This window comes from Desmodus rotundus, chromosome 4, assembly GCF_022682495.2.
Source record: "Desmodus rotundus isolate HL8 chromosome 4, HLdesRot8A.1, whole genome shotgun sequence".
Classification (NCBI taxonomy): domain Eukaryota; kingdom Metazoa; phylum Chordata; class Mammalia; order Chiroptera; family Phyllostomidae; genus Desmodus; species Desmodus rotundus.
Genome location: NC_071390.1, coordinates 151,595,624 through 151,620,099, shown reverse-complemented (window position 1 = coordinate 151,620,099; position 24,476 = coordinate 151,595,624). Strand labels below are relative to the sequence as shown.

The window sequence follows — 24,476 nt, the reverse complement described above, 5'->3', positions numbered from 1 at the left end:
GTAACAGAAACAGGCGTAAGCGAAAATAACATGATACAGTGCATAGCGGACACTGTAGTGACAAAATGTTTGTATAAAGTAAAAGGCGCTAAGAAGAAGGAGTGATTAATTCTGTGGGGTGTGTTTCTGAGAAGGCTTCACAAAGGAGGGAATAAAAGAGCCGGAGTTTGAAATACCGATAGAATTCACAAGGCGGGCAGGAGGGCTGGGGGGCGGGGCCAGGACACAGCGTGCTGGTCGTATCTCCCAACAATGGACGACAGAAGAAAGCGAGGCTCGAGAGGACGGAGGCCGAGCCACGAAGGGCCTTGCATTCTGCGCATGATGAGAACAATCAAAAGGCTCTAAGAAGGAACCACGGGACTGGATTTGTGCCTTGGATGGATCGTCACAGGCTGTCTCTCTGAAATATATCCGTGGGAGAATAAATTTGGGGCCGGTCTAGAGGCAGGGACAGAGATGAAACGAGGATAGTAGCAGAGGGGCTCGGAGACGAGAAATCTAAGAGGTTTTCAGGAGTGGAGGAAACAAATGGGTAGGGCACATTGTTCACTGCAGAGCCACCGAAAACTTTAAGTATCTGACTCATAACAGGCACACAATATTTGTAGAATGAATAAATGAATGGGGGATGGGTGTGGCATCATGGTGTCTGATGAACAGAAGTCTTAAGCTCCTCGTTCAAATACAAACTCTTCCATTAACAAAGAACATTAAGTGCTTAAGCCTCTTTCTAGGTGTGTTGCTTTAATCCTACCAACCCTATGAAGGCTGTTATTCCCATTTTTTAGATGAGAAAAACCTGAGGCTCAGAGAGGTAACGTACCATGCTCGAGGTTCTACATTCTACAACTAGTCACAAGCGACCCTCAAAGGAGCCTGACAGCCAGGTGCGCATGCTTGGTAATTACTACTTTATATTACTTAGCTCCGAGGTTCAAAGAATGAAGGGAATTATGTTAAGCCTAAAAACAGAGGCATCTGTGAAAACTCAGTAGCTTTCAACAAGGGGATGAGAGGAGGTTCTAGAGCTTCTCTGCCAACCGGCCACTAGAAGACCAGAGCGGTGCGTCACAGCGGCCTGAAGCAAAACTCTGCCCCGCGACTAGGAAGGGGGCGGGGCGGGGCGGGGCGGGCCTGGCCTCCTGGTCTGCGGACGGGTGAGCGCAGCCGCAGTACAGCTCGTGAGCGCCGCAGCCTGGGGGAGCAGAACCGAGAGCCCAGGGAAGGAGGCGCAGACAAACGCAGGCGCATGCGTCTCTTCGAGGCTGCTCGCCTTAGATGCCGCAGGGAAGGCTGGTGTCATTTCCGTCCGGACTTTACCAGTGCTTCCGGGTTGCGGTCATTTTGAGCCCTTATCTGGGTGACTTTTGGAGTATTTGCTCGCCGTCGGCTGTCCACCCCCTTGCTCAGGTGTGGTTCCGCGCGCCTTCCCCCCCTTCCTCATCCCTCTGGGCCTTCTGCCCCTGATCGTCTGGGTTCACTGCGCCATCGCCCGAGGCTACAGCCTGAGGTGCGTGAGGTGACGCACAGAGCCCCGTTCCGTCCCCCCAACCTACTCCCTCACTACCTCTGCGTGGCCCCTGCACCTTCCGCCATTTTCGCGCTTGTGAGAGTGGGCCGATCGCACTTTGGTGTCGGGCTTCTGAGAGCCGGTGACAGGGGGCGGGGGTAGGGAGGGAGAGAGGGTGTTTCTGCGGCGTGTGACTGGGACAGATTCAGGGTGACGGGTGTGTGTTTGGGGGGTGTTGGAAATGGAGATGTAGGTACAGTGGGTGGGGGATGGAGTGCGAGAATCCTACGACGCGGGTTTAGTTCTATTCTTTGGGATATAAGAAAAATGATGTCCAAAGAGGAGTTTTAGGCCTTCACAATCTCGTTTTATGATTTCTAGGTAGGATGCTGTTTGGGAAATAATTTGTTCTTTTACTGTTGTTTGAGGATATGAGTAGTTTATTCATCAAGTTCCATCCATGAACGCGTACCTTTCCTTTTTCTTAGCGAGGAGATTGGTTTGTCGTAGACCCTCTGTCATGGCCTATTGAGTAGTGAGTGATGGGAGGGCCCCCATTACTATCCTCATCATGTATGCCATTTCCCCATCTCACGTAAATTGTTTTTAAGACGGGAATAATCATGATCCTATGTGAACAATCTGCAAAATACAAATTATCTAATCTTTAGGTCTCGCGTAATCCCCCAGGCATAGGTTAAAACAATAAAAGTGTTCTTAAAATGTTATGCATTTTTGTATGTCATATTTTTCTAAGCCTATTTGGGAAAGGAGGAAAGAATGGAGCATACACAATTTGGTGATAGCTTCACACCCCTGGGAGAAGGATGTGGTGGCATCTTTGTCAATCCATGTTTTGGGAGTACTGCTTTGTGGGATACCTGGTATGTTTCCTGGTAATTGTTTTATTAAAAAAAAAAAAAATAAGCCTAGCCCTGGCTGGTGGCTCTGGGTTGAGCACCAGCCTGCGGACCAAAGCGTTGCTGGTTCGATTCCCAGTCAGGGCACGTGCCTGGGTTGCGGGCTGGGTCCCTGGTGGGGCACCAAGAGGCCACCACACGTCGATGCTGATGTTTCTCTCCCTCTCTTTCTCCCTTCCTCTCTCTCTAAAAAAGATAAAATCTTTAAAAAAATAAGTAAATAAAATTAAGCCTAGAAATGACCTTTAAAATTTTTCTTCCTCTGTTTTGGGGAAGAAAAATCCTAATCATTGGGCATATATTTTTGAAAAGATCCCAACCTAGGTCAAGGTGAAATAAACCATCTTCAGGAGGAAAAATAATATTTTATTGATATCCTTTTATATCTGAACAGTGTAATCAGTTGATAAGTCCTGTACTTATAAAACATATGTTCTTTTTCCGTTAAGGGTCCTGAGATGAGTAATCATTTCCAAATCAGTTAATAGGTCTGTGACTTGTTTAGGTAGGTTTTTATTATATCAACTACTTGCGATACAGTAATGTTCGGTAAATATTTGTTGATTGCCATGAAAATTAGTAATATTGCTAGACTATATTCAGACTTACTTTGACCTATCTCATAACTGTTTCTAATATTTAATATAAATGTTTTTGATGCAGGAAAGATGAATGGCAGGGCTGATTTTCAGGAGCCGAACGCCGAAGTTAGAAGACCAATTCCCCGTAACTATCGGTTCTTTATGATTAGAAGCACTTGACACGTAGAGAAATTGTTCCAGCCTTGACTAACAGAGTAGAAGCTGGGCTGGCTTCATGGGTGTATGATCTGGGCAGTCGCCCAGGGAGCCACACGTGGTTTAACGACCTCTTGCCATCTTGAAATTCTTAATAAGTTGAACAAGGGGTCCCATTTTTATTTTGCAGTGGACACAGCACATTATGTAGACAGTTCCAACTAGTAGATAGTATCATGAACTTCTGTTTGAAGTCCATTCGGTAAAAGTGTATAATAAGGTTATTTAATTTTTAAAAATGTGTGTGTTTTGTTATATGTAGGGTAAGGTAGCTTTTTTAGACTTAGTATTTCCACGGGTGTTTTAATATTTGCTGATTTTCCTTGGTAAAAAGACATAGGGGCTGATTACATTCCAACAGAGGAAGAAAGAAGAGTCTTCGCAGAATGCAATGATGAAAGCTTCTGGTTCAGATGTAAGTTAAATTTTATAGTCAATAAAATTTGACCTTTAGTGCCTAAAATTTTAATGACTTCATATAGAAAAAATTAGCACACTTTTGGTGTAGTGTGATTATTACTAAAAGAGTTTGATTAAGGAAATAGAATAGTATGCATTTTAAAGTAATGATTTCTAGAACTCTTTTCAAGACTGAAATATTTTTTTTCATAAAAGTAATAGCATTTTCCAAGTGTACATGGATTATTATTTAAAAAAAAAACCTAATAAGGTTGATAACTCTTACCCTCACTTTCCAGCTGAAGAAACTGAAGGTTAGCGATGTGAAATGGGTTATTTAGTGTTCCACAGCTGGTAAGTTGTGATGTCTGGATTTGAAGCCAGGTCTGTCTGAAATTGAAGCTCACAATTTTAACTATAGCCATTACATGATAAAAACTGATTAGTTCCCACTTTACCATTTTGAAATGTTACCACCTTTCGATTTCTGACTAGAGACCTTACACATGAAGATTTTATGTATATTTTAAAATACAGAAAATGTTGAAAGCAACATAAAACATTATCTTACCTTTGAACAGAACCTGGTGTTACTTCACTGGTCATTGCGGTCCTTTCAGATAAGGTAGTTCTAACAAAAAAGCAGGATAAAGTTTCAAAAAGGGAGGAGTGACCTAAAGAGGATGTACATTTCCGTCAGTCAACCTGGTACTTATGCTTACAACATGTAAGGTACTGTGCTTGGGAGATAGTTTTTTGAAACATAGTCTACTTCCTAAAGTGGTTTTATGGTATAGTTGAGACAAAGCCAGTTCATGAAATACTTTGAGAAAGATTAAGTGCAAAACAGCAATAGTAATTTTTAAGAGATAAATTAATTGGAATTGATTTAGTTAAAAAAGGCTTAACTAAACAGTGGAAACGTAACCAGCAGGCCTTTAGGTAAATGAAGAATGGTGGGAAAGCATTTAGATGAAAAGAACAGTGAGCAAAGGCAGATTCTACAATGAAAGGATCACTCCTAGAGCCTTGAGGTTGTGCTGATTGGAACAGAGGTCTTTTGTTGGGGTGGAAGAATAAACGTAATGCCAAGGAGTTAAAGGTTTGGTTCATTGTGGATTGTAGGTTCTTGGGCCAATGGGGATGATACGTAAATTTTTTTAAGGGAGATTAGTTAGCAGTGTGCAGGATGAGAAGTTGTACTGGGTGAAATCTGTCATAAGCTTTTGGCAATAAGGCAGGCATACGGTCATTGAGGGGATGAGTTGATTGTAGTCATTTGGACTAGAGAAGATGGGCTGGCAGTGAAAGATTTTTTAAAGGACATAAAATTGATATTTAAATAGATTGACTAAGGGAAATGAAGAAAATACTAACTGTAAGTTATCCAGCTTAGGAGACTAATGACATTACTAGTTAAAAGGTAATTTTTAAGGGGTTCTTGTTTTGATGTTGTTATTTTGAGAGACTCTGTTGTTAAGGTTTCTGTGCGGTCCTTGCACTTTTGCTTGTTTGGGTTCACAGAGGCGTGACCTGGGGTCCCAGGGACTGGGGGCAGCGCTGCTCTGGGAGGCTTTGCATTGGAGTTCTTGTTTGAAGAAGGAAACTAGTTGGGCATTTGGAGTTCTTGATACAGCATATGATTGTGGAAGGTCTGTATGGAACTAGAGATGAAAACAAACGTGCATGTGAGAAATTAGCATTTGTGGTGTAGGTGTGTTGGTGAATTCACCAAGAAATTGTGTAGAAATAAAAGCATAAAACTGGCAGTAGTATCTATCACATGGTTTATATTTAGGAATGATGGAATAAATGGCAAAATTTGGGTTGCACACGTGGACAAGGGAACATAGTGGTGGTAAAAGGATGAACAAAGACCAAGAAAGAGCAGTTCAGGTAATAGGAGCTCTGATAAAGTCTTTCGCATTTTATCCACAGTCTCATATTCAGAGACTTACAGAGGTTCCACGCTGGAGAGAACCCGTGTGAGAGTTAGGTGATGATGTACATCTCTGGGTGAAAATAATTGTTCTAAATGCAGTCGTCAGGGATCAAGGACTTCTAAAAAATTTTCATGACTCATAATACGGGAGTAATTTCTCAGAGAATTCATTTGTTCTCTCCCAAGAGATTTTTTTATCTTCAAGGATTGCATAGAGTAGATATGTACAATAAGGTGATCTGGTTTCAAGCCTATTGATAATACAGGATTAAGAAAAAGACATCTGGTATATAGGGTTTGAGATCATTGTAATATTAGGCTAATGGCCACATATATTCTATGGTGTCCAGATTTATTTCTGGCTGATAAATTTATGCTACTGTACATGTTTCACATTCCAGGTAGTTGTAACAGAACGATGCTAAAAGTATGTTGAAGGGCAGTGATCAATAGGTAGAGTACCTGTGTATGCTTGACTATTCAAACTAGGTCATATAATATATGAACACTAGAAGCCTAAGTAATTCATTAAAACAGATTAATCACAAGTTAGACAGGAAACACATAATAAGGACAGGCTAAGAAACAGGTGGTTGTATATCATATCTGGAGTACTGGGAAATTGCAGCAGCCAAAAAAAAGTAGTGATTACTCTTAAAACAGAGATACCTTGGTGTTGCATAATGTAACATCAAACATTGAAAGTACGTAGAACCTTGGCTCTAGCTACAAACGATAGGGAATTCAACATGTAATTACCAGAAGACAGAGTAATAGTCATGCATTAAGAAATTGTGCTTTACATTTGTATTTTGACATAAGGATATTCTATATAGCATGTAATATATTTAGGTAAATGAATAACAGAAATCATGTTTCTTTGGAGAGTCATCTCGTGCTTATTGCTCTAAAAAGATTGTGATGAAAATAGGAATGTGTAGAAAAAGAATTCACTAAGGTTATTTTTTATAGATTTTTAAAGTCTGTTAAATACTATGTTTATCTTGGTTTAAATTTAGACTTGTTGATCTACAGCCCATTCTTTCTTTAAGGTAATTTTATTCCTACTCTGGTCTATTTTCTGTTAATCTTAAAGCTTAACTATCAAGGCATTTATTTCCAGTTGCTTAAAATTGTGGCCCTATGCACTGACAAAAAAACAAACAAAAAACCCCAGTTATATCTGTGCCCAGAAACAGGTAAAGACTATATAAAAGTGGGTCAGTTTGATGTGTATTATGTGTTAGAGTAGTTCTCAACTTCTGAAATTACTGAAAAGATATATGAATTCATGTTTCTTTCATGCATCATGTATAGGTGTTGTGAATGATATTTCATATATGTGTACTCCTGGTTTTCAAATGAGATAGTGTAATGAGTGATTAGAGTATAAACTCTGAGGCCTGTCTGGATTCAAATCTCTGCTCCATCACATATTAGTTCTGAGATTTCGGGCAAGTTCCTGGTGGCTGTTTGCCTCAGTTTCCTTATCTGTACAGTGGGGATAATAACCTATTTCATGGGATTGTTATGGGGATTAATTCAATTTAATTTATTATATAAATGTTAAGCTACCTTTATCAAAAGGCTGTCAGTGCTATTGTGGTTAATGAAATAACAGTTTCAGTTGAAAACAATTTTGAGTTTAGAGTGGCATTTTTCTATTGTAAGTGGAAAAGAATTAAAGGCATTTTAGGGGTTCTTGTATTGGATATGATTGGGACCATGCTCATAATGCAAATTAACTTTTGGTCAGCAGTGTTACTGATATGCCAAAAGAAACATTCTTTAATTGACTCTGAAATAGGAGTCATGTGGTACAGAGGACAAGGCCATTAAACCTGGATTTCAGTCTGAGCTCTATCAGAAACTAACCACCTCTGTGGCTTTGAGCAAACGACTTGTCTTTTCTGGATGTCAGTTTACTCTGATTAGGATGAGGACTATATACTGCGCTCTGAAGTCCCTTTCAATTTTACCTTTCTCTTTTTCAGTGACATAATGCATGAATTGGAAAGCAATATTTCTAATATATTAGCCTTTATAGCATGAAAAGAAGTTGAGATTTATGCAAAGACATAGTGATGAATGGCAGAAGTAGTAATAAGATCTCCTTAATGAGACTGTTAACTCTTTGCATTATGCCATTGTGGCCTAAGAAGAAAGTAAAATAGGGAAAGCATTGTCCATTGTAGAGATGGCCAGCCAACTCACTGCATTCCATCCTTATATGATTATTCGTTGCTTTGTGTTGCATTCCTTGAACCAAGCCGAAGGAGAAAAATTACAGATTGTACTGATGCTGTAATTAAAAAGGACTTGTCCTTTGAAAAACCTTAAGTCATAGTATAGGAAGGCACTCTAATCAGCCAACATTAAACCATTTTCCAGCAAAATTTAAATCTGTAGTATTAGAGTGGGGATTCAAACCTTAGGGTTTCTGCAGGTTATCTGATGGCAGTTAATGCCCTATTCCAAAATCACAGATTTAAATCATAAAATCTCGTAATTCAAATGTCTTAATTGTCTTGGTTCTTAAATTGCCGATACATAGCCTAGACCAGCCAGGATTGAGCAAACTACAACATAAGGGTCGAATCTGTTTTTGTATGGCTATGAGCTAAGAATGGTTTTTACATTTTTAAGTGGTTGAAACCAATCAAAAGAAATAATATTTTTTTACATGTGAAAATTATTGGCAAACAGTTCCCTACAGTGATACAAACTTTTACCTAAATGATAGGTGTCTCACTGTACCTAAAATGTCTAAATTCATATTTCTGCATCCAAAAATAAAGTTTTATTGAAACACAGCTGTGTGCATTTGTTTATGTATTGCCTCAGTGCTTTTGCTTTAAAACGGCAGTTAAGTAGTTGGAACAGAGACTGTGTGACTTACAAAATCTGAAATATTTACCATCTGGCTCTTTACAGAGGGATTCCCAATCCCTGGTTTGGAACTGTGCTGTCCAGTGTGGCAGCCACATGTAGCTATTTAAGTTTTTAAACAACTTACAGTGGAAAGGATACAAAGCAAAATAAGTGAAGGTGAAAGGAACGTGGGGCAAAGTCCAGGGGAAACCAGACAAGAGCTTCCAAGAGTCCTCTCCCAGGGGAGTCCCACACAAAGGACCTGCTTAGTTTCTCCAGCTGCATAATTCCGGGAGCTGTTATCTAGGAAGGAATCTCATTAGAGACTCAGCACTTGGGCAAGTTTTTATTGGGGGCTGGTTATGGAGGCACCCTCAGCCTAGCAGGTATCAAAATTCCAGACTCACAGAAGGAAAGCAGGTGTTCAGCCTAAACTATTTGTGCAACCAGTTTAGACACAGTGAGCCATCTATCATTCAGGTAGTTTTATATCAAAGTAGAGAACTGTTTACCAGTCAAGTTCCCAGACATCAGCCAAGAACTTTTGTAAGCAGTTCTTTCTGAATTCAATTGTTTAGTATTTTGTAATATATTCTTAAATTAAAAATGCTTCTTTTGTATTTCCACTGGCTATATACAGTACAACTTTTAAACATGGGAAAATTCTCCTTTTAAAAATCTTAATTGTTTAACATATTTCCTGGGTGATTTTACTGGTACACGTTTATCCTAATGAACTCAGATAGAATCTTTTCTTTGTTGATGTTGACAACTTCTTTTTCCTTCTCTAGCTGTACCTTTGGCTGCAACAAGTATGTTGATTACTCAAGGATTAATTAGTAAAGGTAAATATTTAAAGTTCTAATTTATTTAGCATTTGGATATCATCTTTTTATATGGTATTTTCCTGATTTCTTAGATAAAGTAAATATAATCCTGTATCATATTAAATTACTATTATCATTGATAAATCTCTAGAATGGCAGAAAGTTCTGTCTCCATGGACCCAGTGACACAAATAATCTTGATTTGATAATTTGTAGCAACATTACATTCTGTTGTATTGTAGCAACATTAACAATCTACAAGAGCAAGAAAGTAACTAAAAGCCTGTGCATGGGTTACCGGGTGGCAGAAAGACAAACCTGGTCTCTGTAAGCCATGCATTTCACTGTCACCTAGGAGCATGTTTGAAATGCAAACTCACGTGCCCCAGCCAAGACCTACTGAATCAAAATCTCTGAGTTAGGGCCCAGGAATTCGTTTTAACAAACTCCTGTTGATTCTTATGCACTGGCTTAAAGGTGACTGAAACCAGCTTTGTCGTATGATAATGGAGGGGTAGGGATACTTTCTTTTCCCAAACCGTACTGGCTTAAATAGTACAATGTGTCCATATCCAGAATTGAATTTAGAGTAAGTATTAAATGTATCTATACCTGAAAATTAAATACACATAACATCTATGTCTCCTTGGAGTAAGATGTCCCAGAAAAGGGTGATGACCTTAGGATGGCCTCCACGTATCCTAAAAATCTGTTCTTTTAATTAGCTAGCTCATATAATGTGACTATGGTAGGAAAAATTATACTTTTCAAATTAGCAGTATGAAGCACTTAGAAAGTAGTACTGACACACCTAGTTGAGAAAAATAGTTTTAGAGGGACTTGAGGGGTTAAAATTTTGTTTTATTGGTTGAAACTCCCAAGTAACTTCATTACAATGTGCTGCCGTGACAGGAGTCTTAACGTGGAAACAAGTCAGTACACACGAATGCTTATTTGTGCTGTGGGGGTAGGTTGTTTGATAGACTAGGGCTCCTGCTGTAGTGAGAAACAAACCATTTCATCACATTACTTTAAAGGAAGAACTGCGGCACGAGGAGTTATGAACAGAGAAATTATACTCATTGTACTGCCTATTTTATCTAAATCCAGTCATTTAATAATGACTAAGTTCCCCTGAAGAAACTATGTGAACACTGTTAAAACAGAGACTATAATTAAGTTTTTAATAAGTTACTAAGTTGTATAGTAGGGACTTCAAGAGATGTAGGTCTACAAAGAAGAAAGATTTCTGCAGGGCTATAGTAATCAAGGAAAGTTTCTTGAAAGAAAAGGATTTTGAAGATGGGAAGGATTTAGATTAGAAAAGAAGAAAGAATATCAAAGGAAGGAGGGACGGACATGATTATCAAAATAAGCGTGACTGTTGGGAGGGACAGTGAAGAGAATGACATGACCAGAGTGACAAAATCATCTTGGGAGAAGTGAAAACTCCAGTAGCTAGGGTAGCACCTGGGGAAATGGCCACTTTGATTAGTTTACAGAGAAGGTAAGCTGTTCTGGAACTTTTGGGCTTACGTAGAGTAGGAGACTTTGGTGGGCTTGAAGGTAAGTTGGAAGCAGTGAGAGTTGGGAGAAAGAGATTGTACATACTTTGTTAGGTAGGCCTTATATCTGACCAAAAAATCTCACCACTGTTTGGGCGGGGGTAGTTTGTTTGTTTCTGGTTTTTTTTTTTGGTCTATCTTGAGAATGCCTTGCTCCAACACAAAACTGATTTTACTGAACCAGGCAGAAATTAAACAAGAGAAATTCCCTTTTTCTAGATGTAGATATAGCTTGATAAAACTGTTACATAACTAAGGTGAAACCAACTAAAGATAATAGGACCTGTTACTGAGGAGGCAAATTATTCTTGTAGCTAGAATTCTCCTGAATTTTTAGTCACCATTTGGTGATTATTTGACTTGTCATCAGTGACGGTTTATGCCTTTACGATTTCATTTGCAAAAGTCATAGCGTGCGTGGTAGCATTGTTCTAATATCCTTCTCTAATTGTTCATGACTGGGCCTGGAGCCTTACAGTGGGGTTCAGTGTTCCATTTTTTAGAAAGGATAAATTGTTGAAATGATTTAACCTAGTTTATAGAATAACATTAGTTTCTATTGAGCATGTCACCTTTCTAACTTTGTCAGTTGTTCCGTTATTTTGGGGGTTTTGATGTTGTACTTCTGCATGAAAATTAAAAAAATAACATTGGATGATATATCACTCGTGTAACTCTCTCTGAGAATTAAGATCTTTTATTGTTGAAATTATATTGGGGTCTTGTTTTGTGGGTGAGATATTCTAATGAAGAAGTCAGTCTCCTCAAAAAAATTGAGAGAGACTTTAGAAAAGGAATTCAGAATTCCCTGACATTTCACGTTTAATTAAAATGCCTGACATTTTATATATGCTTTTATCCACGATGTGACATACTCAGCTGCTCCATCTCTACTTACTCTTTTTCTGGCAAAATATTTAAACATGTTCAGGGCTGTTACAACTTGAGAATATACAAAAGAAAAACCTTCCCTTATATCCCTTCCCAAGTGCTTCCAGCTGTCCTTCATTTGAAGCCAGACTTCAAGAATGAACACATCACTTTATACTCCTTTAACCTGTGGCAATCTAGGTCATAGATTGTGGCTGTGTTCTTACATTTACCAAAACTTTGAAAAATGTTATCAAAACAGCCTCCTCGTTGCTTAAATTTGATGGACAGTTTTTGTTCTTGACTCACCAGTCCTTCTTGAAATCTCTACCCTTGTCTTTCATGACAGCACATACTTCTGATTTTTCTCCTACCTTAAAGAAATGCCCCTCTTTCATGTTTTTTTTAGTGATACATACTATACGCTATCTTGGAAATAGCTCTATAGGACACATTCATGACCTCTTGGTGCTTACATTCTAGTGTGGATTTTCTTCCTACACCTGTGGTTTTTTTCAGAGTTCAGTTTTCAGTCTATACCCAGCAAAATGTGTGTCTGTATTTGAAGGAAAATCTTCTCTGTAAGAAGGTAGATATTATTACCATCCTCCTTTTTCTTACCTCATTTGTGTAAGTTAAGGAATTGAGAGGCTAACAGCATAAATGGGTTCTATTTTTATACTTGATAAACATGAAATCAGACAAGTAAGTATTCTTTTAACATTGTTTGTGAGATTTACCCAGTGGTGTTCTGGAATTGGCTTGTATCAGCTACAGAAAGCTGATTTTTAAATGTTCAAGATTTTGATAAACTGTTTTTTAAACCATTTAATACCTTGAAGTTGGTCATGGTCCAAATATTTTCTCTCCACGGAAATCACCCAACATTATAAATCAGGGGTTTTTATCTGGAGAGCTGGTTTGCCAGTACATAACTAGATTCGTGCACATTGTTGCACGTAGTTGTAGATTATTCTCACCGCCATACAGTTTTCCACTGGGCAAATACGCCACAGCAGTTTGTCTCTCCTCTCACACATCGGCAGTGGGATAGTTCACGGTTTTGACTGTTCCAAGTACTTCTGCCATGAATACAGTGTCTCGTGGTAGACATTGTGCTGGGTCATAGATTAGGTCTGTATTCAGTTTTAATAGATGCTGCCAAACTTTGCAAACAATGTGGGCCAGTTGACACTTCCACCACCAATTTATTAATGAAATTCTATGATCATATTATCACCAACACTTGCTATTTTCATGTCTTCCCTATTTTAGCCATGGGAACAGTGATATTGATTGCAATGGAGTTTTAATTTGCATCTGATGACTAATAAAGTTGAAGGCCTTTTCTTTTGTTTACATCCCATTTGAATATGTCCCTTTTTGTGAAGTATCTGAATAGTGTTTTGTCCATTTTCCATAGGATTGTCTTCCTTTTCCTATTGGTTTTGTGAGAGTTTTCTGTTTATTTGGAAATGAATCTTTTGTCAGATAAATGTGTTATGATTGTTTTTCCTACTTGGATGAACTAGTTCTTAATGTAATGCAGTCCAGTATATCAGATCTCTATGACGAGTGCTTTTTGTGGTCTAAGATCTTTGTCTAGTACAAGGACATGAAGAATCTCTTATGCTTTCTTCTGTAAGCTTTATTTCATCTTTCATGCTTAAATTTTCAGGCCATCTGGAACTGTTTCTGAAAGTTGAATGAGGTAGAATCAAGGTGCATTCTTCCCCTTTATGTAGTTGACGCAGAACTATATTTTGAAAGGACTTTTCTTTGTTCGCTGCAATGCAGTGTTGCCTTTGTCACGAATCAAGTGACTGCATCTGTGGGTGTGTTTCCGGCCTCTCTGATTTGGGTCTGTGTGTCTATTCTTGCGCCTAGACTGTCCTATTACTGTGGTCATAGATCTTGATACCTGTTGGCAGTTCTCCAGTTTTGTTGTTCTTCAGTATTGCCCTGCTTATTCTTGGCCCTTTATGTTTCCATATTTTTAGAACAAGCTTATTCAGTTTGGGGGAAAACGTTCTTTGATTTTAATGGGACTGCAAAGAATTTGTAGATGAACTTACGGAGACTTGCCATCTTTACAATATTTAGTCTTTGGTTCAGGGACATGGTGTATTTCCCCACATTAGCTTTTATTTTTCAGTAAGTTTTGTAGTTTTCAATGTAGAGATTTTTCATATTTTCATTAGATTACTCCTGGGTTTTTTATGTTTTTAGGTGCTATAATAAATTGTATCATTTAAAAAATGTTTGGTTTTGTTTGTTCCTGGTATAAAGAAATATTTTTTTGTGTGTATTGACCTTGTGTGAAGTGATCTTGCTAATAAATTCACCTATTCTAATAGGTTGTGGAGTCTTTCCAGATTTCTTCATATTTCTGTTGATACTGAATTTACTTGGTTCTCTCTTTTAAATTGCTTTAGACTTCTCTAGGGTTATGGAAAAAGCTAATGTTGTTAGGTAACATTTAAAGATTGTACTGATTCTCTCACATTTTTCCTTATTTCTGCTGATGAAGACACATGTCTGTCTTCATGTTGCGTTGCTGGTCTTACTTTGTCTCACGTTAGAAGAGACCACATAATGAATCACAGACATAATTCCTTTGCATTTTTACCACAATTTCTCTTATTTTCTTATATACTCTTAGCATAAACTTGACATAAACCAATTTATCTTAGTAAAAGATTAAAAAATGTGTTTTTTTCTCACAGCTAATGTTACTCAAGAATATTTACTTTTGTCTTTAGGAATCCTTTCAAGTCATCCCAAATATGGTTCCATCCCTAAACTCATATGTAAGTATGAACACTTGTTTTCTTAGCTTTTTACTTAAGAATGCTTTCATCAAATATTTTGTCTTGCTCATAACAGTTATTGGATATTTGCTTTGACAGATCAGTTTGTTTAAGCTTTTCATTAAATGAACTACTAGAGCTTTTTATTGTTAGCATTAAAAATCATGAGTTACTTCATAGAGGCATTTTTTCTTTTTATAATTGTAATAGAACTATTAATTTTATACTACTTTGTAAAGATATAATATTTGAAAGTAAATTCTCTTGGCCTATTAGGAAAGAAAGTTGTTTAGTGGTTCTGATTAATCAAAATAAAGAGTATATTAAAATTAAATCTAATTTGGACAGATCTTTTAAATTTATATTAAAAATGTAAATAAGTACAACTTGTTTACATTTTGCAATATGGTTAATAGAAAAGAGCTAAATTGCTTTTAAAAAGGTACCTGAGGCTTTTTGCGAATGTCTCCTCTGGGTTAGAGTCTCTTTTGTGTTGGAAACACCCAAGATGCAACAATAGCCATATTTAGGTAACATTTAATAATTCGTTATTTGAAGAGATTTGTTGTACCTAATTTTTAAAAACAATCTGAAGAAATTAGCTGGGCAAATGGTGTGATTCTCATTTTATAGGAAAAGAAATAGCCTAAATCTCTGATTTAGACTGGAGCTCTGATGTTATGATTCCTTATTCTGTTATACCTTTACCACATCTTTCTTACCTGTATTAATAAAGTAGTAAAGTAGAACATACTTATAGCAACTTTATTTTGGGTTATTTTATTTTGTAAATAATTATATCTACAGTCTTTCTGTGAACTCTGAATCTGATTTAATGTGATACTTTTACCATTATTCAGGAAATCTCAGTCTTTCCACACAAAAGACAAACTTAGAATCACATTTTTTTAAATGCACTTTTAGAAAGATTCTTGTCCAAAAAAAAAGTACATTGAGTTACACTCTCTGTTTTTTAAAAATTAGTTGCCTGTATCATGGGATACTTTGCTGGAAAGCTTTCTTATGTGAAAACTTGCCAAGAGAAGTTCAAGAATCTTGAGAATTCCCCTCTTGGAGAAGCTTTACGATCAGGACAGGCACGGCGCTCTTCACCACATGGGTAGGCCAGATTCTTATCTTTATTAAAGGTTTTTCATTTTAGCGAAAAAATTGTAACTGGGTATTACCATAACTCAGGACGTAAAAAACATTGCCTAACCAAAGGACAATTGGAAACTTGCCACTTTGTTGCAAGCTAAAGTTCATTTGGTTTTTAAAGGCAGAGTGAGGTTTGTCTACCTTTGTTTTATGTACAGCATCCTATTGGGAGTATATATTCCAGAATAAAGGATTTTAATTTGGCAAATACCTTTAGTTATCTATATTTTGAACTTTCTAATTCCCAAATTTTATCAATTCCAGCACAACAAATTTCAACTTTTTAATTCTTCTATTGTTTAAAATAGTAGGGAAATTGTATAGGTATAGATAAATGAATCTGTCTGGATAGGCAGATAAGTAAGAGGATAATTAAGTAGATTTCGTAGCTATATTGTCATATCATAAATGGCAAGCGGTAGAAGCTCCATGAGAGCTAGATTTACTTACATCTGCTTTATCACAGTACAGTTTATATGGACTGCCCCCTTCCCTAACTGGGAAGTGATTTCCCACTTAATGTGGGAAATGGATACATTTTTCTGATAGGAAGAATTTTTTCTTTCTAAAAACTTTAAATGTGTTGAAGTGAACTCTGAGGCCTAGTCATTGGAGAACTGAATAAACGTTTTTTTTTCTCCTGTATAGTTTTAAGTTATATAAGTAGGTCAGAATATATTTTTGATTTTTTATGACAGAAATGAACAGACTTAATTTTACTATTTCAAATAACTGTTAATATGATTTCTTTAGAAAACAAGATAACTGTTTTTCATACCTTAGCATATATTTTAAAATAAGATACAGGCAATAACTTGTGTTTCTTATGTAATACAAATTTCTTTTATAGGCACTATTCTCAAAAGTCAAAATATGACTCAAATGTGAATGATCATTCATCTTTTGTGACATCTCCAGCAGCAGACAACATGGAAAAAGAGATAATTCCTCATTATGAGCCAATTCCATTTAGTGCTTCCATGAATGAATCTACTCCCACTGGTATTACTGATCATATTGCCCAAGGTAGAAACTTCTCTTGAAATGAATTTCAGCATTTAATGGTCCAACGTATGTATAAACTTTATTTGATGACCTTTTCTGCTGGGTATCACCTGTATGTTCCACCGTCAGCCTAAATGCAGCATGTGTGTTCATTTGGTCATTTGTTTCTTCATTTAACATTTTTTGAGGTCCAGTGTGTTAGAAGATACAGAAATATAAGGATAACTTACAAGTATGTCCCATTAATTGAAAATATTAACCAAATTTAGTGGAATATCAAAGGAATGATAAGCTATACCTCCGGGATGCTTTTAAAATGTTATATTTGTTAAGCTGGTCTTAAAGGCTTTCAGCTTTGTTATGTGAGAAAAATGATAAATACCTGCTTTACAGAACAGTTGTCAAGTGAGCAAATCCATGTGAAAATGCTTTGTGAAAGATGTGTAAATACTAGCTTTGACGATCCCATAATGTAAGTGCAACCACATCAATTTTGGATTAAGGCCTGGATTTGAACCAGGATTGACATTTATGAGCTATTTGACTTTCGTCAAGTAATTAATTTGTGGTCCCTTCAGTTTCTTGATTTGTTGAATGGAGATGAAAATACCTCTTTTAAAGAATTCTTGGAATGAGATGAAATAATCAGAGGTGACATCTAGCAAGTAACAGGCTCTTCATCAAATGTTAGTTGCCATCCTTTCTCCTTCAGTCTAGTTTGCTGTGACAGGTGAGGAGTTATGAACAGGAAGTATAGGCCTGTAATTCCTTATCTGAAACTATAAAATCCAAAAAGCTTTGAAAACAGAAGGTTTTTTTTTTAACTAAAGAGGTGGTAAAATCTGACTTGTACTCATTTCAAACCCTGACCTACACTGACATAAGTTTATTTATAATCTTTATCTTAATGTGATTTTTCCTAAATTTTGTTGTAGAAATACTGTTTTTACCCATTGCTGCTCTTAACTTCTGAATGGATGAATATTAAATAATACAAGGGCTATATACTATAATATTTTCCCAGGCTCTGAGAAAGTCTGAATTATCAGACATTTCTGAGTCCAAGGTTTGGATAAGGGATTGTGGATAAGGTGCTCTTTAAAAATGCTTGCTTTGAGCTAAATACAATAAGCCAATAACTATGGAGAACAAATAAGGTTTAAAGAACACTTGGTTTAATTTAGGGAGAGATTTCTCTCTCTCTCTCTCGCCTTATGCGTGTATACACACACACATGTAATATTAAGGGAAGGGGGGAGGGGATACAGTGGAAAAGGAGAAGTTGATTATAGGTCAAATGAGGTTTCAGAGGATACAGAGGGGTTCTAGGTATGTCAAGATGCAAAGTAGCCACTGGCTATATATGATTGTTTACATTAATTAAATCAAGTTGAAAATTCACTTCCTTAGTTGCTTTGAGAGCATTTCAGTTGTTCAGTAGCCACATGTGCTAGTGGCTATTGTGTTGGACTGCAGATAAAGAGCATTCTTATCATAGAAAATTGTATTGGATAGCACTGCTTTAGAGCAAAAGTAAGGGGGTATTTGCAGAAGGGACGGGAGAGAATGGAAGTTAAGATAATGTAGATTTTTTAGTGGATGAAAGTTGTTGAGAGTATTCCTCAACCTCTTTTTTTTTTTCCTCAACTGCTTTTTTTTTTTTTCCCCCTTGAATGGTTGGAGATAAAAACATCTAATTACAGGTGACCCTTGAACAACATAAGGTTCGAACTGTGTGGGTCCACTTACACAAATCCGCCTGTAAGTGGCCTGCGTAGTTCAAACCCATATTCTTCAGGGTCGGCTGTAGTCAGAAAGGGAAGGGGGGGGGGGCAGATTAGAGAAAGTGGTTAAAGTCATCATTTGATTTCCAGAAGCAGCTGTCCTTGTCCCTCATTGCATATCTCCATTTTTGCCATCTCTCCAGTTTAAATCCATTCTGCTTGTATTCTAACCTTGTAATGACTTTCATCCTCCCTTGCATTTGTATTAGCAAATTCCATTCCATGTTATATAGCTTCTTTTTCAAATAATAGCAAACAGACAAAGCCCTTTGGTATCTGCCCACAGACCACGGCAAGGCCCATATTTTAATATATTTTATGTCCTCCAAAGCAATTCTGTTAGGCATTCTGTTTTCTCAGCCTCTTCTCCAGGTCAGGGTTGCAACATGTTGCTCTCCACAAGGACCAGCAGTGGCCTTTGCTTTACCCCAGCTGCTGTCCCCCCTTACTGAGACACCCTCCCCTTTTGTTTAAGCAGTACTACTTGTCCTCTTAGTTCCTTTTTCTCTTACCAAGAATTTAAAGTTGCTCAGAGTAGAAAGTATTCCTTCATAGTTATGACACTTATTACAGATAGTTTATTACAGTTAGATTCAATAGAATCTGTGCTATTTTCCATTGTCCTATTCCTTCCAGCTCTATAGAACCTTCCTAAAGTAGTAAATCATGCTCCCTACACAATATATGATGTTTTCATTTAGCTTTTGTAAGTGTAAAAATTTCTCCCTAACATTCTGACTGAATTATGTTTTCATCATTTGTCACAGAATTTCAGAACAATGAAAAAAGTATTAGACCTGGAAGGAACTTTAGAGATAGATTATTTAAACTTCCATATTTTACAACTGAGAAAAACCAAGATTTAAAGACGCTTAGTGATTTGCCCAAGGACATTGGTTAATTGTTGGCAGAGTAGGAATGAATGTAGGGCTTCAGACTACTAATATATCTCCTTCGGTTTAAAGATAAACTTTATGGTGAGGAGAAATGAGTCCAATAATTACTCATTAACTAGTGAAATATAAAGTCCTTTTCTTAACCCAATATAATGTTACGATATTTTTCTTTGCATATTTTGAGCAAGAAAAACTTTTCGATAATGGTATATTATTAGAACTAAGAAGGAGAAATTTAAATGCTCTTTGTATCAGTGCCATATACTTTGTATTAAAATAAACAGTTATGATTGAAAGCATTTAATGTATAGTTATATTGCTTTAAAAATTGATTATTCACTGGGACCTTACCATTGAGTCTCAAAATACTACTGCTCAACAAAAATTGTTTTAAAAAAATAATCATAATTAAAGTAATGCGCCAAATTTGTATGTATTGAAAACCTCTTTAAAGAATATTACTTTTGGAATAGTAAGATTGTAAGTAGTTGTTTATTGAACACTGTGTTAGCATTAGTTAATTTAAAAAAAATGTTCATATGGCCTTTTTTGCTGGGTATACATTTATAAAGTTTGTTCAATATTTGGCTCTGTCAACCAACATTAAGAGTAACCACTTCCATATGTTTCATCAGTATTTGACTCTGCTCACACGTATTCATACTTTGACTCTTCGGGAGAGATAAAGAATGAATGCTGGCTCCCCACTTGAAATTATATTATACTTGCCACTGTCTTCTGCCTCAATATTGCACTCATTAGACCTAAGTGAAAATGATGGAGACTATGCTTAAAGGCTGTTTTATACTTTTCAATAGCTATTTTCAAGTATTTTTGCTTAGATACAAAGATGGTTAAATAAAAATTTTGTTTTTCAAATGGCTGGAGTTTGTGTATAGACTGTGGTTATAGAAACATTTAACTATGGAAATACTACCAAATAAAAGCCATACTGTATCAAGTTTTGTTCAGTTGTCACTAGTAGAATTTATATCTCTCTCTATAAACACTGAATAATTTTGCGGTTTAAAACACTACAATGTTAATGAGTCTAAATTGTGCTGGTGTATATTGTGCTATCTTTTTTTGGCATGGTTTTTAAAAATTTTTTATGTTAATTTTAAGTTTTAGAAATAAAAGCTTGGAAATGTAAGAGGAGGTTGATTTTAGTTTTATAATTACCTTAGGGAAAATACAGTACTTTTGCAGTGGTGGTAATAATTAGATTCTTATTTCGCTTCATTCTATTTTTATTATAGATAAGGAGCATTTATAAAATTTAGTTGCTTTGGATTTAGTCAAATCCTTTTATCACCATTTTTTAACTGTTTGTTGTTTTAGGACCTGATCCCAACCTTGAAGAAAGTCCTAAAAGAAAAGGTGTTACATATGAGGAATTAAGGAATAAAAACAGAGAGGCATATGAAGTAACTTTAGCACATAAGACTGATCCCTCAGTCAGGCCTATGCAGGAAAGAATGCCCCAAAAAGAAGGTATGATAGTTTAGTCTAATCACTGTGACTCTTTAGTATTGGATACTGCAGCATTAGTTAAAAACATTAATCATACTAACATGATTTAATTCTGCAAGTAATTAACGGAAATAACATTTTTTAAAAAGAATACCTATTTCAGTTCTCAGAACTTTTGTTTTTAATGTGTTCCAAAGGCCATTTTGTGTTAGAAAATAACGAAGTCTAAATAGTAGTATGACTTAAGATAGTAAGACTAGTTTTGTAACAATATAAAAATCATACATCTGCTTTGACTTTTCTCTTATAAGAAGTCACTTTGGAAACTTTTGAAATGATGCATCTGTCACATAATATAAGATTGGGTGGCCAGGTTGACAATTGGGGTATAATGTCACTTTCGGTGGAACCATAGAATCATGATTAAGTGATGAAATTTATTTTCTTGTATTTGTGAAATTGAAATAGTTTATATGCCTTACAAAGTGGCTTTAGGACATTTCCAAATAAGGAGTTTGACTTCTTTTTAATGGTACTTTTGCTCTATAATTAATTACAAATTTTAATATCACAGTTACTTTTAAGTCATTTGGAGCAGTTATATATTACCCCAACTAAATTTTTTCTGACACAGAAGTTTATGTCTAAGGGAAGAGGATGATGTTTTTAATAAGGGGTTTGTAACTATTTTAATACAGAACTTTATATCTCTTGAATTTTAGAGAATGTTGTTATTTCAAGGTTTTCTGCTTACTAATTTAAAAATCAAAGGAATAGGTCCTTCGTGCCTTCTTATAAGTCATATGCCACAAAGAATGTAAAAATACTTAAAAATTCTTAGTATTTTTTATTATGATCATTCTTTCAGAGCCAGTTTTGTTTCTAAGTGCTAGTGGTCGCTTCATTTAGAATTCATAACAATGATGGATAATATCTGTGATACTACTGATGTAAAAACTCTAGCTTTAAAATAGATTTGTAATCAGCATTATTACTTGGTAATGTTTGTCATTTAAAAAAATTAGTGTAAACCTTAATACATTCAGTAGCCATTACTCTGTAATGCCTAAAGACTTGCTGCTACTTTGTTCTAGTTAATTTGAGACTTAGACTGTAAGCTCCATGAGGGCAGGTGGTAGTATTTTTCTCATGTTTGTAACCTTTTATATGACTGCACATCATGGTACCATGTGCTGATAAATCAGAAGTGGAGTATTTCATTGGGTGTTCTGTAGTAATAAAGATTAAGAAAGGAAATATGGTAGACTTGTGGCATTTGCTAGATTTTGACACTTGTGGTTTTGCCTGTAAGTAGTCTCTTAAAGTTCTGTTACATTACATAGCAATATGAAATAATATCTTTATAAGAAAGAAAGCTGATTATTTTGTACTTTATTTGGAAAAAGACAAACAGTTATGAAGTAGTTTCAGGGATTTTCTAGAATGTTTTGTCCTAGAATCCAGACAGAAAATTTGACACTAGTACAGCGTGGATTCACTGGGTCAAAAAGTATCACTTAAATTTTTCAGTTTTAGTTTTTGTGGATGACATTTACCTAATTAGAGATTAAGACAGAAATTTTAAAAACATAAGCGTATTTTCACTTAGTTGTCAAAGCAGTGCTTTCACCATACATGCATCTTGTAGAACACTCTGCCTTGTACTAGTGAAGGAGTGAAAGCCAGTGGAAATGGCATAATGTGGGGGGAAAGGACACACAGTGGTACCTCGACACACGTCGTTAATGTGTTCCGGAACTGTGGCTAGTGCCAAAACTGCCAAGTACCAGTCGATGAAGCATTTTCTCTTGCGGGGCGACGTTGTGACTCATACAAGTTCCAGCACGTGCGACAAGTACCGAGCAAACACCAAGTGCTGAAACTTTTTTCTTGTCAAAATGCAACGAGTACAGGGTTTGACGAGTTCTGAAGCCACTGAGTACTGAGGTGTGACTGTGTAATGTGTTAGTAGGGTAATGAAATAGTTTGGACTTCACAGCCAATTCTCTGAAAGGCTCTTGGGGAAGGGGCCCCTAGTCCACACTTTGACGACTGCTCCTTTACGTTGTTAAGACTACCTGTAAGTCACAGATGAAGGCTCTGTAAAAGAGAGGCTAAAAGGTGAAAGAGTAGAGAAGACAGAGGAGCATGTTTCAGAATACAACTTGGTGTAAAAAAGTGCAGGAATATTGGAAACTGTTTCTTCCCGACTGTTAGTATCACGGCTCATAAGAGAGAAGATTGAATTAACCGTAACTTGAAGACTTGCCGTTTCTGTTTCTATATTTTTTGTGAAAAACAAAATTTAATTTTGTTACCATTATTTTTTAATTTCCTGGTAATTTTTTGGACGTGCTGTAGCTTGCATCACACTTAGGTAGTATGGTAACGTTGTAAAGGCACCCAGGCTTTGGAGCTAAGCAGGTGTGTTCAATTTGAATTCTACGTGTTTTATTAGGCTTGGACCTTGGGCAAGTTACTAACGTGTTTTCTCTTAAAATGGGGCTTGTGTTTATAAGGTTGTTAGGAAGATCAAATGTTTATGTGAATTCTTGATACAGTGCATTACTATTTATGTCCAACCCCCAGTTCCCTAAAGTCTGGCCATCCCCTTTTTAATTTGACACTCGTGTGCATTCAAATGAGAAACATAACTTTTCATTATACTAGCAAACGTAAAGTAGTGCTTTTCACATATTGCTGTTGGAATCATCAACTATTTGTGCTTTTTTCCTAGTCAAAGTAAACAAATATGGAGATACTTGGGATGAGTGAAAAATGCATCTGTGGACCTACGGAAGGAGTTGCCATATCCAGTTGCATCTAGGTGGTCATGGATGTCTGCATGCTTTGAGCTCAGCAGCAGTCTTCGTAAACACGTTTCAAACTAGAACTTGGGTTTTTCGTGGTTTGGCTTATTAAAATAATGTTTGGAAATTACCAGTTCTAATGTTGGTATTGTGCGAATGTATTCACCTTGGGGAACTATATGAATGATGGTGTCGTACCATGACCACATACAGTTTGTGAAATTTCAGCTACAGGACAAGGATACTCTTACAAGAACGTCGAGAGATTGTAATGCTCTGGAGTCAGCATATGTGAAAATAAATGATAACTGCATGTTGAATTGGGGTGGGTGGGGGGGAACAAGCATAATTTTAAGTGTTAAGCTTTACATCAAAAAATTGTTTAAAAGTTTTTCTTCAGTGTTTGCTGTGTTAGTGTTTATGATAAATAAAATATGAAGGAATATGCATCTTCATTGTTTTATTGTTTGCGATCTATTTTTTTTTGAAGGCCACTGACTATTGACTCAAAAAACTTTATATAGACAGTGACTGTTCTGCCAAAAGAGAAGCCAAATGGCATAAAACAGACCACAGACCAGAGGTGAGGGTGGGGGTGGGGGAAGGGGCCAGGAATCCACTCAGAAAAGCTGATAATTATGGACCTGAAACTGGGAAGGGAAGGAGAAGGGAGATGCATGCGAGAGCAAGAATTCCGAAAGAGTTGAACGGTGAGGGGAGAGAACTCCCACGAAGACCCCGGAGGACATGGGAGGTGAGTAGACAGCAACTGGTTCCTTTGTAGGAGGACAAGGGAGGAGCCCCCACTCAGCTGCAACCTCTGGAGACTCAAGGCT

The 24,476-nt window shown here is 36.6% G+C and overlaps 1 protein-coding gene across 8 annotated transcripts; it reads left to right on the top strand.

The window, feature by feature from the left end:
- The first annotated feature begins 1,236 nt into the window (after window positions 1-1,236).
- On the top strand, window positions 1,237-24,089 carry OCIAD1 (OCIA domain containing 1). Of its 8 annotated transcripts, none has more exons than XM_024573646.3 (10): window positions 1,239-1,413; window positions 2,883-2,938; window positions 3,097-3,159; window positions 3,565-3,645; window positions 9,234-9,287; window positions 14,467-14,514; window positions 15,499-15,634; window positions 16,523-16,698; window positions 20,699-20,851; window positions 23,568-24,089. In XM_024573646.3, the coding sequence occupies exons 3-10, from the start codon at window positions 3,102-3,104 to the stop codon at window positions 23,603-23,605; spliced, it is 744 nt and encodes a 247-aa protein (XP_024429414.1). In that variant the 5' UTR covers window positions 1,239-1,413; window positions 2,883-2,938; window positions 3,097-3,101; the 3' UTR covers window positions 23,606-24,089. The 8 variants fall into 8 exon arrangements, with proteins under 8 accessions (XP_045038699.1, XP_024429416.1, XP_024429414.1 ...); XM_045182763.2 differs by having other exon boundaries at window positions 1,239-1,513; XM_024573645.3 differs by lacking the exon at window positions 2,883-2,938 and having other exon boundaries at window positions 1,240-1,513.
- The last annotated feature ends 387 nt before the right edge of the window (window positions 24,090-24,476 follow it).

Excerpts from the sequence above, each read along its gene's own strand:
- OCIAD1 (XM_024573646.3), top strand. The coding sequence starts at position 3,102 with ATGAATGGCAGGGCTGATTTTCAGGAGCCGAACGCCGAAGTTAGAAGA. Across the intron at positions 15,635-16,522 it reads CGGCGCTCTTCACCACATGG|GCACTATTCTCAAAAGTCAA; the intron begins GTAGGCCAGATT and ends TTTCTTTTATAG. Across the intron at positions 16,699-20,698 it reads TACTGATCATATTGCCCAAG|GACCTGATCCCAACCTTGAA; the intron begins GTAGAAACTTCT and ends TTGTTGTTTTAG.